Raw genomic sequence first — 15,171 nt, 5'->3', positions numbered from 1 at the left:
ATAACAAGCAGATACCAGTGATTTTGCCCACCACCCTCAGCTCGAAAGTCATAATTTTGGTATCATGACAACACTAATCAGTACTGCATAATACTTTCATAACATCCTCCTATACCCATTGTTTAAAGCCCAGCACTTCTGACAGTCTTCATTTAGCGAGGGTGGGGCTGGCCCTTCAGAGCTGGTTTTTCCCAGCACCTGAATGCCCTGTGCACATGTCCAATACACTTTCAGTTCTGAGATGTCTGACACAATCACGCTGGCCCCACTCTGAGAGCAACTAATCATATGATGAACACTTCCAGAAAACCCACAGGCTCTACACAGGACACAGAACCATTCAACATTAGTAAACTAGTTTACATTTCTGTTTCTTTTACATTCACTTTTATTTCCTACTTAAAGCAGTACACATCACTAAAACAGAAAATACTTAAACAGTTCTAAGGCTTTCACTCAGGAGCATTGAATTCCACATACAAATCTTACATTTAGGATAAAATGTTTAAGTAATTAAAATGTCACTGTAGCATGAGGTGAGTCTTGTATCCTTTTGTGTGTAATTTATTAAATTCACAAGATAAGGTAATTCATTAATTGTCTGTAACTGCTTATCTAATTCAGGGCCGCGGTGGGTCCGGAGCGTATCTGGAATCACTGGGCAAAAGGCAGGAACACACCCTGCAGGGGGCACCAGTCCTTCACAGGGCAATACACACTCACACATGTACACTTTTGAGTTGCCAATCCACCTGCCAACGTGTGTTTTAAGACCGTGGGAGGAAACTGGAGCACCTGTAGAAAACCCACACGGACACAGGGAGAACACAAGGTAAGGTAATAAAAGTAATACTTAATTGTATTTTATCACTTTTTTGGGGCTTTGTTTTGTTAATTTTTTATTCAGTGTACAATTTTGGAACAAAAAATAAGGTAAGATTGCTTAATGCACTTAAAATAACTGTCATGAAAATGTCAGGAAAACAATCGTGGTCTATTACTATATAAATCACTCTGTGAAACATGGATGACTATGCATTTGACAAATAAGATTTGATCTGATAAATTTAAAGAACCATATATTAAATAATTATTGCATGTAATTTAAAGAAGACAAAAACAGCATACAGGAATAGTTAAGATTTATTGATAAACAGCATAAAAACAGCATTCTATAAGGACAACATGTTGTACCGGAATGTGTAAACACAGTAAGACAGATGATCTTTGATATAAACTACAGCCCTAAGGCAGGACAATGATTTTTGGACTGCTGCAGCAATTAGTCGCTATAATTAACAAAATCCATATATTATCAAATCACAAATATCACCAGCAGAATTCAGACAAAATTCAATTTACATGGGTTCCTGGGATAGTTTCCTATTTTATAAGTGCTCCCCTGACATCAGTCTGTATTGCATAGGTCAGCATTTTTCCTTTCCTCCTTCTCTATGAAAATGACAAGCGAAATTATGTATTGTTTTTCTGCCAACTCTCTGATGTTTAAATTAGACCCATCCGGATATACACCTCAGTGTTTTTCTAGTCAGATGTTGCCTCGTGTCGGAAAAAGTGACCGCTGCTTCTTGCCATTCACTTTTCAAGCGTGTTTATCGGAGATCAGCACATAGATCTTAAACATTTTCCGAGTAGTCAAAGAGAAAGTAGAAAAAGGAACACTCAAGAATTTCCTTAATCTGGATGGAAAACGTAGACTAGTTTACACCAAACTCTAGAGTTTCTTGGACCTACTGGATAGGGAGACTGATCACATGATCACAATGCAGCGATAAAATATTTTTGTGGAAAACAAAACCCACTACAAACGTAGGGTGTTATGTCACTCGGGAGACATTTAACAGATATGCTCCTGATAGAAGAATCCATTCAAGATAGGGCTATTGTGCACCATCATTCAGATAACCAACATGCTTGTGCTGCAATAGAAATCTCAGAAATATGAAGAAAGGAACTGCAGAGCATAAGGAAAATCGGTTCAATGCAGATTACTGTAAAAACCTCCAGTTATTAAAAAACACTAGATCCATATCTGTGTGTTAGCTAGCTGAGAATGCCCTGGGTGTAAGAACCATCTCATGGAGTGAAGAGTGCAGGCTGCATCTTGATGAACGTATAGTTGTAGATAGGAGGTAAACCCTGGTGTACTGTGCTGTTAAACTGATCCCATGAGAATGGAGGAAGACCACCTTCAGTAGTGGGACCATTCAGTGCCTCACTCACAAACTTCTGAGCCATGAGGATATCTGCCACCTAGAGAGTTGGAGGGAGGGGTACAGACAGGTGAAGAGAATGAAAGTGCATTTAAATTTAAACTGAAAACAAAATTTCAGGTCTTTATTCATATTAAAAATAGTTGTTTTACCCTCTAATCTTTAATCAAAGTGAATATTATCTGAATTTTTAGGGCCCTTTTTGGACCATTTGTACAATTCATTCGTCATAATCTTTTGTCAATGAGATCTTGTGCCAAAAACAATTATGGGATTGTTATAAAGTCCACCAACCTCCACAAAACATGCAGCGTTTCTCAAAATTTAATGTAATAGTCTATATAAGCCTATAAGTCAATAAGCAGGTTATTGTGGGTTGTTGCTGTGGGGACAGCTACAGTATCTACAGAGTAAAATACATTAGGATCAGTGTTAAAGGGGTGAGCTGGGTCTCTGATAGAAGTCATTAGTGTATAGGAACTGAGAAGTATTAGGGACAATGTAAGGAGAAGTATCTGACCTTAGTGTCATCACAACCATCTGGACTTGCATGGTCCTTTAGCAGGTCATTTCGGCAACAGATTGAATTACAAGGGTCACCCTTTGAGTAGGGGTCATGCTTATAGTCTGTAAGAAAACAATGAAAAAATGATTTAACATACATTTACATATACTTTCTTAATTAACCTGTAAATAGCCGAAATAACCCATACCTCTCTAAATTCATATCTTATTCAATATCATATATTGTATTCTGTGAGTGTAGAACATATGATTTTACTGAGGTGACAGGGGTTATTTCTGCTTGTGTGACTGATGTGTCATGGCTTACTGTGTTGTAGAACCAATTTATTTATGCATATAATAATGTCACAATATCCTTCCATAGTAATACATTTAAATCCATAGCACTGTTGCACGGTTGCATTATCAGTCCTCACTAGTGTATTGACACTCTAGTATTAAACATCAGAGAGAGTGTTACTAAGTTTACCGTTGTATCTCATGATGTGTTTGAGGGAGGCCAGGTCAGTCACGTTCCCCTGGTCCCTACGGAAGATCATGGCTCGGGGGCAAAGGTCATAAGAAAATACATTTCCATAGTCCCTCCACATCTTTTCATAGCCACTAAGAGAGTAGATTTTCTGATGGAACGGCACATTGTATGATGGCCAGTAACCTAAAGAGAAATGGGTTTTATTATTTTTGTAAAATGATTACATGTAAAATGTAAGTAGAAAAATGATATATTATATAATTATATATATTACACCTCATTCTGCTTTTTGAGATGCTGATTAGGTGATCACCTGAACAAAAACCTTTTCTAACAAGCAAAACTATATAATAATAAAAAAAAAAAAACACTGCTGCTGTCATCACTGTTCACTTGTTATAAAACCAGCTAGGTGGGAAAAGCAGTGCGAGCAGTACCCAAAACGTAAGTGGGTTCAAACATACAATTATATACAATGCCAAAAGTGTTGAAAAGAAAGCTTCTTAATGAGGAAAATAAGGGTTCAATTGCAGTTTTACTGGCAGAGAGCGTAAGGTTGCTTCCATCTTGAAAATTTCATAAACTGTCATTCATAAGAACAAGGCCAGAAGAAGACAACAAATGGGACAAAGCTACAGACTTGCAGAGGTTGAACACATCTCTCTACTGACTGTGATGACAGGCACCTCATTTGAATGTTATTTAACAACCGTAAGATGAAGTCAAGTGACCTACAAAATGAATAGCAAGCATTTGGGGTGAATTGCACGTCAGGACGGTTCGGAACAGGCTTCTAGTGGCAGGGCCTAAGTCATACGTAAAACTAGAAAAAAGCCTGTTATCAACGAGAAGCAAAGGAGAGCCATAAGGATTGGACTGTAGAGGACTGAAGTAAGTCATCTTCTCTGATGAGTGCAATTTTCAGCTTTGTCCACCACCTGGTCATTTAATGGTTAGACTGAGACCTGGAGAGGCCTACAAGACAGAGTGTCTCGCACCCACTGTGAAATTTGGTGCAGGATCAATGATGATCTGGGGGTGTTTCAGCAAGGCTAGAATCGGGCAGATTTTTCTTGGAGAAGGATGTGTATCAAGCCACTTACAAAACTGTGCTGGAAGAAAACTTGCTTTCTTCTGCTCTGACAATATTCCCCAACCCAGATGAATGTTTTTTTTTTTCCTCAGTGCTCAATGTCACACATCCAAGTCAACCAAAGTGTGGATGAGGGACCACCAGATCAAGTCCCTATCATGGTCAGCCCAATCTTCAGACCTGCACCCCACTGAAAACCTCTGGAATGTGATTAAGAAGATGGATGGTCACAAGCCATCAAACAAAGCCAAGATCCTGGAATTTTTGTGCCAGGAGTGGCGTAAAATTACCCAACAGTAATGTGAAAGATTGGGGTAAAGCATGCAAAGACGTATGCTATAAAATATTCCAAACGATATTTCCTTTTTTAGAATTAGATGAATGGGAAGAAATGTTGCCAGTAGTTTATAGAATAAAACAAATCTTCTCTGCCTGGTCAAACGTATACCCATCAAATGTATGTATTTATGTATATAATATGTATTTTTATTTATTTATTATTTTTTTTATATAGGGCGGCACGGTGGCGCAGCAGGTAGTGTCGCAGTCACACAACTCAAGGGGCCTGGAGGTTGTGGGTTCGATTCCCGCTCCAGGTGACTGTGAGGAGTTAGTGTGTTCTCCCTGTGTCTGCGTGGGTTTCCTCCGGGTGCTCCGGTTTCCTCCCACAGTCCAAAAACACACGTTGCAGGTGGATTGGCGACTCGAAAGTGTCCGTAGGTGTGAGTGTGTGAGTGAATGTGTGTGTGTGTGTTGCCCTGTGAAGGACTGGCGCCCCCTCCAGGGTGTATTCCCGCCTTGCGCCCGATGATTCCAGGTAGGCTCTGGACCCCCCGCGACCCTAAACTGGATAAGCGGTTACAGATAATGGATGGATGGATGGATTTTTTTATATATAAATATTTAAATATGGCTAAAGGGCACATATCCTATGTTTTCCAATTTAATCACATCACTTTAAATGTGCTTTTTTTTATTGTACCTTTGAGACTGATGTATGAATTAGCTCTTCCCTGCCCTCTATTGTTTCTGTTAGAAAAGGCACTCAAACATCAGTCCAATCTTGTGTGATCATGATGTGTGATCATTTCAAAAGCGACAATAATCAATTTGCTTTCATAACAGCTGATGTTTCTTCTCTAGTAACTGAGATAACCACAGGTTGCCTACTGTAACAGCAAGTTCTGGATTAACCCCACCCAGCTCACAGTCATGATCACAAACCGATCAGCCAGAACATTTAAATTATCTTATTTCCACACTCATTGTTTCAACATCACTTTCCACAAAGGTGCATTTTGTAAATCTACAGTTAAAGACAATTGTCCATCCTCTGCTCTGTGTACTTTGTCAGCCCCCTTTCACATTTGTCTTCAATGTTCAGGAGAAAATTAGCCAAAGTACTTTATGCCAAAATATCTGAGAACTTTACCCCTGCGCAGTGTCTGGGTCTGGTCTGAATACTCCACCAGTCCTGGGATCTGCTCCACTATAATTAAAGCTCCATCTTCAATACTGGAGCCTAGAGAGACTTTACTCGTATCCAAGACCATGTACTGGTTATTATATGTTCCTGAATAGAAGGGAAATAAATAAATAAATCAGTAAAGAAATAATTAACAACCATAATCATATTTAATATTAATTACTGCTTTCCTTAGAAGGTAACGATGAAAAAGTGGAAAGACAAAACATCACATCTGCAAACTACAGAAGAGATCATTTATACAGCATGCTAGTCATATTATAGTGTGAAAAAATGTAGTAGTCAAACTAACCTTCCTAAGAGTCTCTAAAACTAAGAGCTACATAAAAGGAACCTTTCACTATCTGAGCAGCAAGTGGTCTTCTATGAACACTTGTATAATCTCTACTGAAAAGCATTGTCATTGGATTGGGACACATTGAAACAGTTGCTCATGGGCCTACTGTCACCAGGTCCAGTGGCAACCATTGGTTAGTTGGATATAAACATGAAAGAACACTAGCAGAGGACTGAGGAGAAATTATAAAATTATGTATCTAATAAATAATCAATTATGTATCTCTGTATATCTTAATCTGTAAATATTTAAAAATCCTTTTTAAATCTCTCAGCTGAAGCTTCTCACCGGAATTAAACCTGGTGAATATCTTGGCCCATTCTATGCCATTGTGGGCGAGAGCATGTGCCAGTCGGACCCTCTGCCAGGCCAAAAGGGTGCTTGGGGTTATGTAGCTGTATAGAGAGTTGTTGAAGATGCTGTTCGTGGTCTGGATCATCATTAATCCACTGCCAAGGAGATAGAAATCATCCAGAGACACAAGGGTACCTACAGGATATCAGGTAGAAAAACAGATCAGTATGGGAGACAATGTAGCTTATCAAAGATGCTCTAATGAAGTGCCAGTTCATCTACTCTTCTTCTTCAACAATGAAAAATGTCTAGTGCTGCTTGCGCTTTCTTTCTGCTATTTAAAGGGTTTTAAAAAGCCTAACTGTAAGAGCTAACTGTCACAAACACTGCCCACTGAAAGAAGAAAAAACAATTAATTATCTGTATGCACTTCAATGGCGTTGTGTGTGAATTGTGCTTCAGATATATACACACTCTCTCAGGAATGATCACAGAGCTTTCTAAAGGTAACAGAGCTTCTCTTATATGGCTGAAAACATGATACCATAGATTCCACATGCTGAACCATTTTACTATGTCCAGTGAACACAGAGCAGATAAAGATGACGAATAAAACGTCTCTGAAAGGCTCAGCAACCAGGTGTTTAGGGATCAGTATGGCAGTACATGTGTATTCAGTCTTATCACTCTCATTCAGCCAATAAGCATGCATGTTCCAAAATGAAGAGTGCAGATTGGTTGAAAAACGTAACTAGAACATGTAACACAGCTGTCTTCTAACCAAACGACAGGGTGGCACAAATAACAAAGTTATAACCCAATAATCAGTTGACTCTGAGTTCAGTTTGAGTTATGTTTTACCTATCCATGGCCGAGAGCCCAAGAAAATAAAATCAATCCTATTATTTCTGGGCGGTAGTATGGTCCATCCCCCATCACCAACATTCAGTGCAATGAGGTTAGTGTTGTCCTCCATCTACATCTGAGCTGTTCAATGATATTCTAAATGTAGCAGTAGAGGCTAACTTCACATTTAGAGCTGAGTGGAAAAAGCCCGATTTTAAAAATAAATGAGAGCATATGGAAATAATACCATAACAAGTCTGTGTGAATTTGTGTGGGTACTTGTATGACGTTGAATGATTTCCCTGTAGTCCTGTTTGTGTACGCACCAGGATAACTGCTGAAGGAGAGTTTCCCTGTAGCTGTGTGAGGTTCACTTATTTTGAAGTCCCAGTGTTTAAAGATGCGCATAGTAGCAGCGTAGGTATACCAGGTGGAGTGAGCAAACAGCAGGTTCTCATAACCTGGCAACACCTATAACACACACCAACACAATATACACTTATAGCAGGAACAGAATTACATCGGTCTACAATGGTGATTGAGAGTGGTTTACATGTATATCTCAATTTGGTCAGGAGTATATTTTAAAATTAGCCTTCTAGCTAAAATGGCACATTTACCTTCAAGGTAATTAACGTGTCCTTGATATTATACTCCAATCAGCCACACATTAAAACCAGAGAAAGGAGAAATTGTTAACTGATTACCTTGGTATAATACCACCTAACAAGTTCTTGAAATTGATGTGTGGCAAGAAGGAAAAATAGGTACATTTAAGGATGCTATGCTATGCTACATTTTTACTTCATTGAACTTCATGGTATAGTAATTCCCTAAGGGCAGTGGCCTCTAAACTTTAAAATGCACCCTGCCACAAAGAATAAGAAAACTAGATAATTGATATAACTAGGCGAGTGTAGTTTAGCTGGAGCCATTAGCCATATAGCCATTGTCACAGAGGTGTTTCTGGCATTTCAAAAACCGGAAAGGCCAAAATATATACCCTTGTCATTGGAAGGTGCGTCATATCAATGTCTTTGTTTACATGTGGTTTTTATTATGTTAGTGTGTTGTACAGAATATATGGAGGGCAGGAGTAATAAATGCAGAAATGGAAAAAGGAGCACAAAGGTTTGTCATAATATATAACACAGGCGGTCTGGCAAAAATGACCAGGGCTTGTTTAAGGAACATGCCACTGACTTGGCCTTGATGGATTTGATACAAGTGTCTTGGTGCCAGATAAAATAGGACACCTTCAGAGGTCTAATGTAGTCCATGCCTTGATGGGTCAGACCTGTTTAAGTGGCAAGAGAGCAACATACACAGTAACAGGCATGTGGTATTAATGTTGTGGCTGATTGGAATATATAAAAACTATAATCAGTCAATTCTGAAACTTTCAGGTGCACAGACATTCAGTTGGGCATACAGCTTGTATAACCTTTATTTAAAAAAATGCAATGGGACACTGTGCCTAGCAATGGGCTCTGAAGCTGTGGAACCGTGTTCTTTGGAGTGGGAGAAGAACCATCCAAAATATAGAGGTTTGTTGATCATTTCTGGATCACAAATACCACAAATATCTGATCTCACTTATACACTCATAGCTGAAACCCATTTAAAAAAGCACATTTCTTGTAGGCTTGTAAGAGCTCCAGATTACTGTGATAATGCACTCAAAAAGTGAATTTGTTTCATAATAAAATAAAATAACAATAATAATGATATTTTTTCCAATTTAATTAAGTGTCCCAACATCGACCATTTAGCTTCCTCAGATAACCAGGAGCTGCTACTGCAGTATAGGGGGCGAGCTGCACTAGCCATCCATGTGATTTTAACATTTACAGAAGTCATTATTAGTAAGAATGATTCAGTGTTCAAATATTCAAAAAGTCTTTTCTCTGTTAAACATTAGCTCAAAACCATGAGCTCAGTGCTCCAACAGGGGGCAGCGTTTTTTCCATTTCATGGTTTTTGTACTTAATTATTATCAGACCGAACAAGACAGAGTAACACAGAACAACATGTGTGAACAAAAATGAAGCCCTGAGCAATTCTCCAATTAAAATCCCACTGATGTGAGTACTGTAAATTATTGACTTGTTATTTTGAAGTGCAGTGGTACCTTAATGAGAGCAGAGCAGTGACCCATAGGTGGCTCCATATAAGGTTTCCGATAGACTTTAACACCAGGCACCAGTGCAGGAACTAGGTCCAGCATATCTCCTGCTGCATTAAGAAACTGTATTTCAAACAGAGACAGTGGCTAGAGAGAAAAAGACAGAGAGGCATAAGAAACAGATTATAACTGTACTGTCCACAGAGCATTCATAAAACCAAGAATGAAATAACTACTATGAGATTATAATGCTACCAAGCACCTTCTCGTTTAAACAATTAGTTAACTTGAAACAGTTTAACCAGTCGATATGCTCCAATCAGCTCTAATATTACGACCACCTCCTTTTTTCTACACTCACTGTCTGTTCTCTCAGCTCCACTGACAGGGGCGCTTTGTCGTTATACAATTACAGACTGTAGTCCATCTCTTCACTTTTAGCTTCCTACCACCTTGTTTTCCCAATGGTCAGGATCACCAAAGATCCGGTATGATTTGGGTAGTGGATCATTCTCAGTGCTGTAGTGACACTGACGTTTTGGTGTTGTGATGGTGTTGTGTTGCACTGGTACGAGTGGATCAGACACAGCAGGACTGCTCGAGTTTTTAAACCCCTCAGTGTCACTGCTGGACTTAGAATAGTCCATCAATCAAAAATAACCAGCCAACAGCATCGTGTCCACCGATGAAGCATTAGAAGAAGACCAACATAAACTTTGCAGCAACAGATGAGCTACTGTCCTGACATTTAAAGAACAGGGTGAAAGGGAAAAAAGTACATAGAGCAAGAAATGGACCACCGTCTGTTATTGTAGACCTACAAAGTGCTCCTGTCTGGTCAGTGGGGCTGAGAGAATGGGCTGTGAGTATAGAAACTTGAGTACGATTCTCCATCAGTAAATTCTTCCCCTTACCTTTTTACCCATGCGTTTGGCCCAATCAGCTGCACCAGCCTGCAGCCCATCCATCTGAGCCAGGATGAAGCCGGTGTGTTTCCACAGAGGATCGCTGCTCTTATTCAGCTTCACCTGCTGCCGTGACCATGCATCCTGTTTACTGATAAACACAACATATCAACTTCATATAGTGTTGTTTATATGTGAGTATGGAGCCTTTTAAAGTATATACTTAATATTTAATAAGAAAACAAATGCAGAGCATGAGTTAGTATCAACTGAGAACCAGATACCAGATATTAAGTGAGAACCCAATAGTATCTGCTGCTCCTTGATCATTCTTGGCACGTGTGGATCAGATACAGCAGTGTTGTTGAAGTTTTTAAACAGTGTGTCCACTAACTGTCCACTCTATTAGACATTTACCTTGTTGGTCCACCTTGTAGATGTAAACTCTGAGACAGTAGCTCACACAACAGCCCACAGGAAGTTATTGGTTGGATATTTTAGAGGACTATTCTCAGGCCAGCAGTGACACTTGAATGTCGCTGAGAATGACCGACCACCCAAATTATACCTGCTCTGTGGTGGACCAGTGGGGGTCCTATACATTGAAGAACAGGGTGAAGAGTGGGCAAAGAAGATATGTAGGGAAACAGACGGACTACAGTGTAATTGTAGAGTCCTGTCTGCTCAGTGTAGTTTAAAGAATGAAAAGTGGGTGTAGAAAAAAGGAGGTGGCCATAATGTTATGGCTGATTGAAGTATAAGGTACGATACTACACATACAGTGCTAGACTGCAGGTGCAGTGAATGATAGTGTATGTTGGAAAGAACCATCAAAGATCAAATGCATCTCCAGATGTGATTCAAATTTAAATACATCCAGCAGTAAATAAATCTTAAAGAACATGTCATTCATTCATTCATTCATTCATTGTCTGTAAGCACTTATCCAGTTCAGGGACGCGGTGGGTCCAGAGCCTACCTGGAATCACTGGGCGCAAGGCGAAAACACACCCTGGAGGGGGCGTCACACACCCACACATTCACACCTATGGACACTTGAGTCCACCTACCAACTTGTCTTTTTGGACCATGGGAGGAAACCAGAGCACCAGGAGGAAACATATGCAGACACGGTGAGAACAAACCGAACTCATCACAGACAGTCACCCGGAGCAGGACTTAAACCCACAACCTCCAGGACCCTGGAGCTGTGTGACTGCGACACTACCTGCTGCACCACCGTGTCGCCCCTAAGAACAGGTCAAGCCAAGTTTATTTATATTTGTCACAGTATATTCTAGGGATGCACCATAGAAACTTATTCAGTTCCTATACTGATACAGACCTTTGCCTATCATTTGATACACGATAGCTGTTCAATACCTTTGATGGCAAAGCGATATTGTGAAAATATTTGTGACGGTAAATTATACCTTGCTTCCAAGTGTTGAAGCAGGTGATGGAAGCCTTCATCTTCAACCACTGACATGGGTTGCGCATCCAAAACAATACATTTCAGAACTTAAGGGTTCTGTATAGCATAAGCCTACACATTGATAGATTATTTTTGAACACAAAGTTGTTGAAAAGCACATCTGATATAATTCAATAGATCCTTGAATTAAATGAACGAAGATGGAAAGCAGAAAGTCTCTGCAGTGCTGGGGTTTACATTCCTGGTCTAGAGTGTCCAAGCACAGTTGAAGAATATTCCTATTTGGCGATCCTTCCTGGTGAGCACAAAAATTCCTGCTTTGTTAAAAAACCCTGCTTTTTAAAATTTTTGTTTGGATTTTTTTGCCCCTGTACATGCTTTACCCCAACCCTTTAGACACAGGAATACTAATATTTTTTTCCATATATAAGCTCTTATGTCCAGTGGAGATTTTTTTAAGAAAAAAAACATACTTACGCCATGAATTCCTTTAAGGCCGGTAAAACCTTCGGGTCCCTTAGGATCTGAGGATATATGTTGGCATAGTGGTCATACATCTGCCTGCAGACACAAGCAAATTACAGTCAATGTTAATTCTGGCTCTTTATGTACATTCCTCTAGGAATTTTTGTTAAAATATTACAAAATGTTTTGTTAAAGTTTGCATTTTTGTCCTGCTTTGCACAGCTTTCACTTCTATGGTGATCTCTAACACAACTGAACTTTTGGATTTTTGTCTGATATCTTAAGAATGCTTTGTGTTCATATTTTAACCAAACTGCAACAGAATCTGTTTGGAAGTGGACAGATCCTGATCTGCTCATGGGGCCTCAATCCACTTCCGAACAAACTCAATGACAGTGAGCATCTTTAACTTATACATGAGTCCACAGTATGGTGTTAGCTGGACATTTTTGGTTGATGGACTGTTCTCAGTCCAGCAGTGATAATGACGTATATAACAACTCCAGGAACACTGCTGTTTCTGATCCACTCTACCAGCGTATTACATACTAACACACCACCACCAAGCTATAGCAGTAATATCTATCACAAAAAAAAAAAAAAAACAGCTCTGTGGTGGTCTTGTGGGATTCTTAATTACTGAGCAGCAGGGGGCTAAAAAGAATATACAAAAGAATAGATGGGCTACTGTCTCTAATTGTAGATTTACTACGTGCAGTTATTTTTTTTTAGGGTGGTGGTGGGGAATTATGCAGAAGTTAAAACTAATTTATAAAACCATGGTGGTGTCCACTCACTGGGCACAGAGGAAACCCTCCAGATAACCAGCCAGAAAATAGGTGATCTCATCCAACTGGGGTTTTTTTCCATAACCTGCACGGATCTCCAGAACTCCCCAGCCCGTTGAAATTAAGGAGTCATTAAAGTAACCATAAGCATCTCCTGCTTTATCTAACAGTCCCTCCTTCAGCAGCACAGTCTTTTGTGTCGCGTCCCAATAGACAGTGGCCTTCTTCACACCTGAAAGAAGCAAATGATAACAGAGCCAAAGACTAATAAGTGCCCAAGTCAGGAGCTAGAACAACTGTAGGGCTAGTTTTTTTTAGTAAGCAAGTAGGGCATGATAATTACCAGTCAAAAAATGAATGCTATTTTTAAACAGAAAAGGCAACTTATCATGTAAAGTGACACAGGCCATTCATTTGCCACTGCAATATCAGAGCTCACTGGAAAGAAGGGTGGCCATGTGAACATGAAACATGTGTTAAATAGCCAACTTTTTACAATAGTATGTATGATGTGGTGAAAGACCTACATTGTTTACAATCTTTCATTAAGGAATATTTGGAGCTGTTTGAAGGTACTCTCACAGAGTTTGACACAAAGTGGTGAACCCAGACCCATCTTCACTTTTCCCTAAGACTTTCACTAAGTAGGTTTTAGTGGCTGCTATTTTTATACTTTCATTTTCTCCTGCTCATAGCAGTGTTGCCAGTATTTGTAGTTGAATGTGTTGACCTGACACAATAGCAAACTGCCCAAGTTCATACATTCATTTCATTTTAGCTGCAGTAAGACTTGCTGAGCAAACAATGTTTTCTTAACTTTATGCTTCAGATATGTACCCTTTAATTCAATATCACTTTGACAACAGCTGAGTGAGAATTTTGGAATGAGCATTTCAGTATAAAAATGTTATATGTAAAATATCTGCTGTTTCATAGCACAGTCAAGAAAAATAACTCACGTCAAACTGAGGAACAAATTAAATAAACTTACCTTTAGTGTTCACCACTGTTCCAACAACGCAGACAAGTACAATTAAAAAAGGGACGTCTGCCATTATTTTAATTTGAGGTCGTGTTTCACTGCTGTACTTAAGCTTCCACGATTAAAACAAAACACTGAGCAGAAGTGAAAGTGTTTGGGAAATAATTCTCGGTTCTCTAATAGGAGCAAGCGAGACCAAACAACACCATATTTATCTAAGGACAGACCAATCACAACAATGAGGCCGTAGCTCCACCTACACTTTCCTACTTGCTTCAGCTCTTGCAAGGAGGGAAGTGTGCCAAATTACAGACATTTTATTCAGTTACCAACGAACTGAAATTACCCAAGTAGGCTCACCTTTCACCATAACCGTTTAAACTTGTGAGGCGTTTCTGTTGTCATCACCTTTTAAAACTCTGCACTAGTATCAGTAAAATGTGGCACACAACAATGGGTTAAAAGCAAAAAAGGCTAATGTTAACAATATTGCAAGTTATAAAGTGCATTTACTCTAAACATAACACAATTTGTGAAGGTGTACTCAAACCAATAATAAAAAAAAACGCCTGAAGAGGTAATACAACCCAGACAGGGAGCATATTGGCTTAAAAAGGCTGGCACACCACTGACTAGACCTGTGTACAGGATATAACTAATTTTTAATCTCCTCAAACAGATTTAAAATTCACAGAGACTTTTATTCTGAAAAACACACTAATACAAATATTACCAACAACTATGATAGATAAAATAATGAGTATAAGACTGATATAAAATGATTATGATATAAATGTTGGCACTATGGGCGGCACGGTGGTTCAGCAGGTAGTGTCGCAGTCAAACAGCTCCAGGGGCCTGGAGGTTGTGGGTTCGATTCCTGCTCCGGGTGACTGTCTGTGAAGAGTTCTCCCCGTGTCCGCATGGGTTTGCTCTGGTTTCCTCCCACAGTCCAAAAACACACATTGGTAGGTGGATTGGTGACTCAAAAGTGTGAGTGAATGTGTGTGTGTGTTGCCCTGTGAAGGACTGGCGCCCCCTCCAGGGTGTATACCTGCCTTGCGCCCAAGGATTCCAGGTAGGCTCTGGACCCACTGCGACCCTGAACTGGATAAGGGTTACAGATAATGAATGAATGTTGACACTGTGCTGGATTAAAATTATTTACTAATCTTATTTATAAA

At 39.5% G+C, this 15,171-nt stretch overlaps 1 protein-coding gene across 1 annotated transcript; it reads right to left on the bottom strand.

Annotated features, from left to right (window-relative positions):
* Window positions 1-1,131: 1,131 nt before the first annotated feature.
* Window positions 1,132-14,215, bottom strand: LOC136699562 (phospholipase B-like 1). The gene is made up of 11 exons (XM_066674363.1): window positions 13,997-14,215; window positions 13,015-13,237; window positions 12,230-12,313; window positions 10,327-10,468; window positions 9,419-9,559; window positions 7,614-7,758; window positions 6,436-6,636; window positions 5,757-5,897; window positions 3,229-3,414; window positions 2,755-2,861; window positions 1,132-2,274 (listed from the first exon to the last, which is right to left on the bottom strand). Exons 1-11 carry the CDS (start codon window positions 14,058-14,060, stop codon window positions 2,098-2,100), a joined length of 1,611 nt encoding a protein of 536 aa, XP_066530460.1. The 5' UTR covers window positions 14,061-14,215; the 3' UTR covers window positions 1,132-2,097.
* Window positions 14,216-15,171: the final 956 nt, after the last annotated feature.

The sequence above is a fragment of the Hoplias malabaricus genome, chromosome 6, assembly GCF_029633855.1.
Source record: "Hoplias malabaricus isolate fHopMal1 chromosome 6, fHopMal1.hap1, whole genome shotgun sequence".
Classification (NCBI taxonomy): Eukaryota; Metazoa; Chordata; class Actinopteri; order Characiformes; family Erythrinidae; genus Hoplias; species Hoplias malabaricus.
This window is presented reverse-complemented; position numbering and strand designations above follow the sequence as displayed.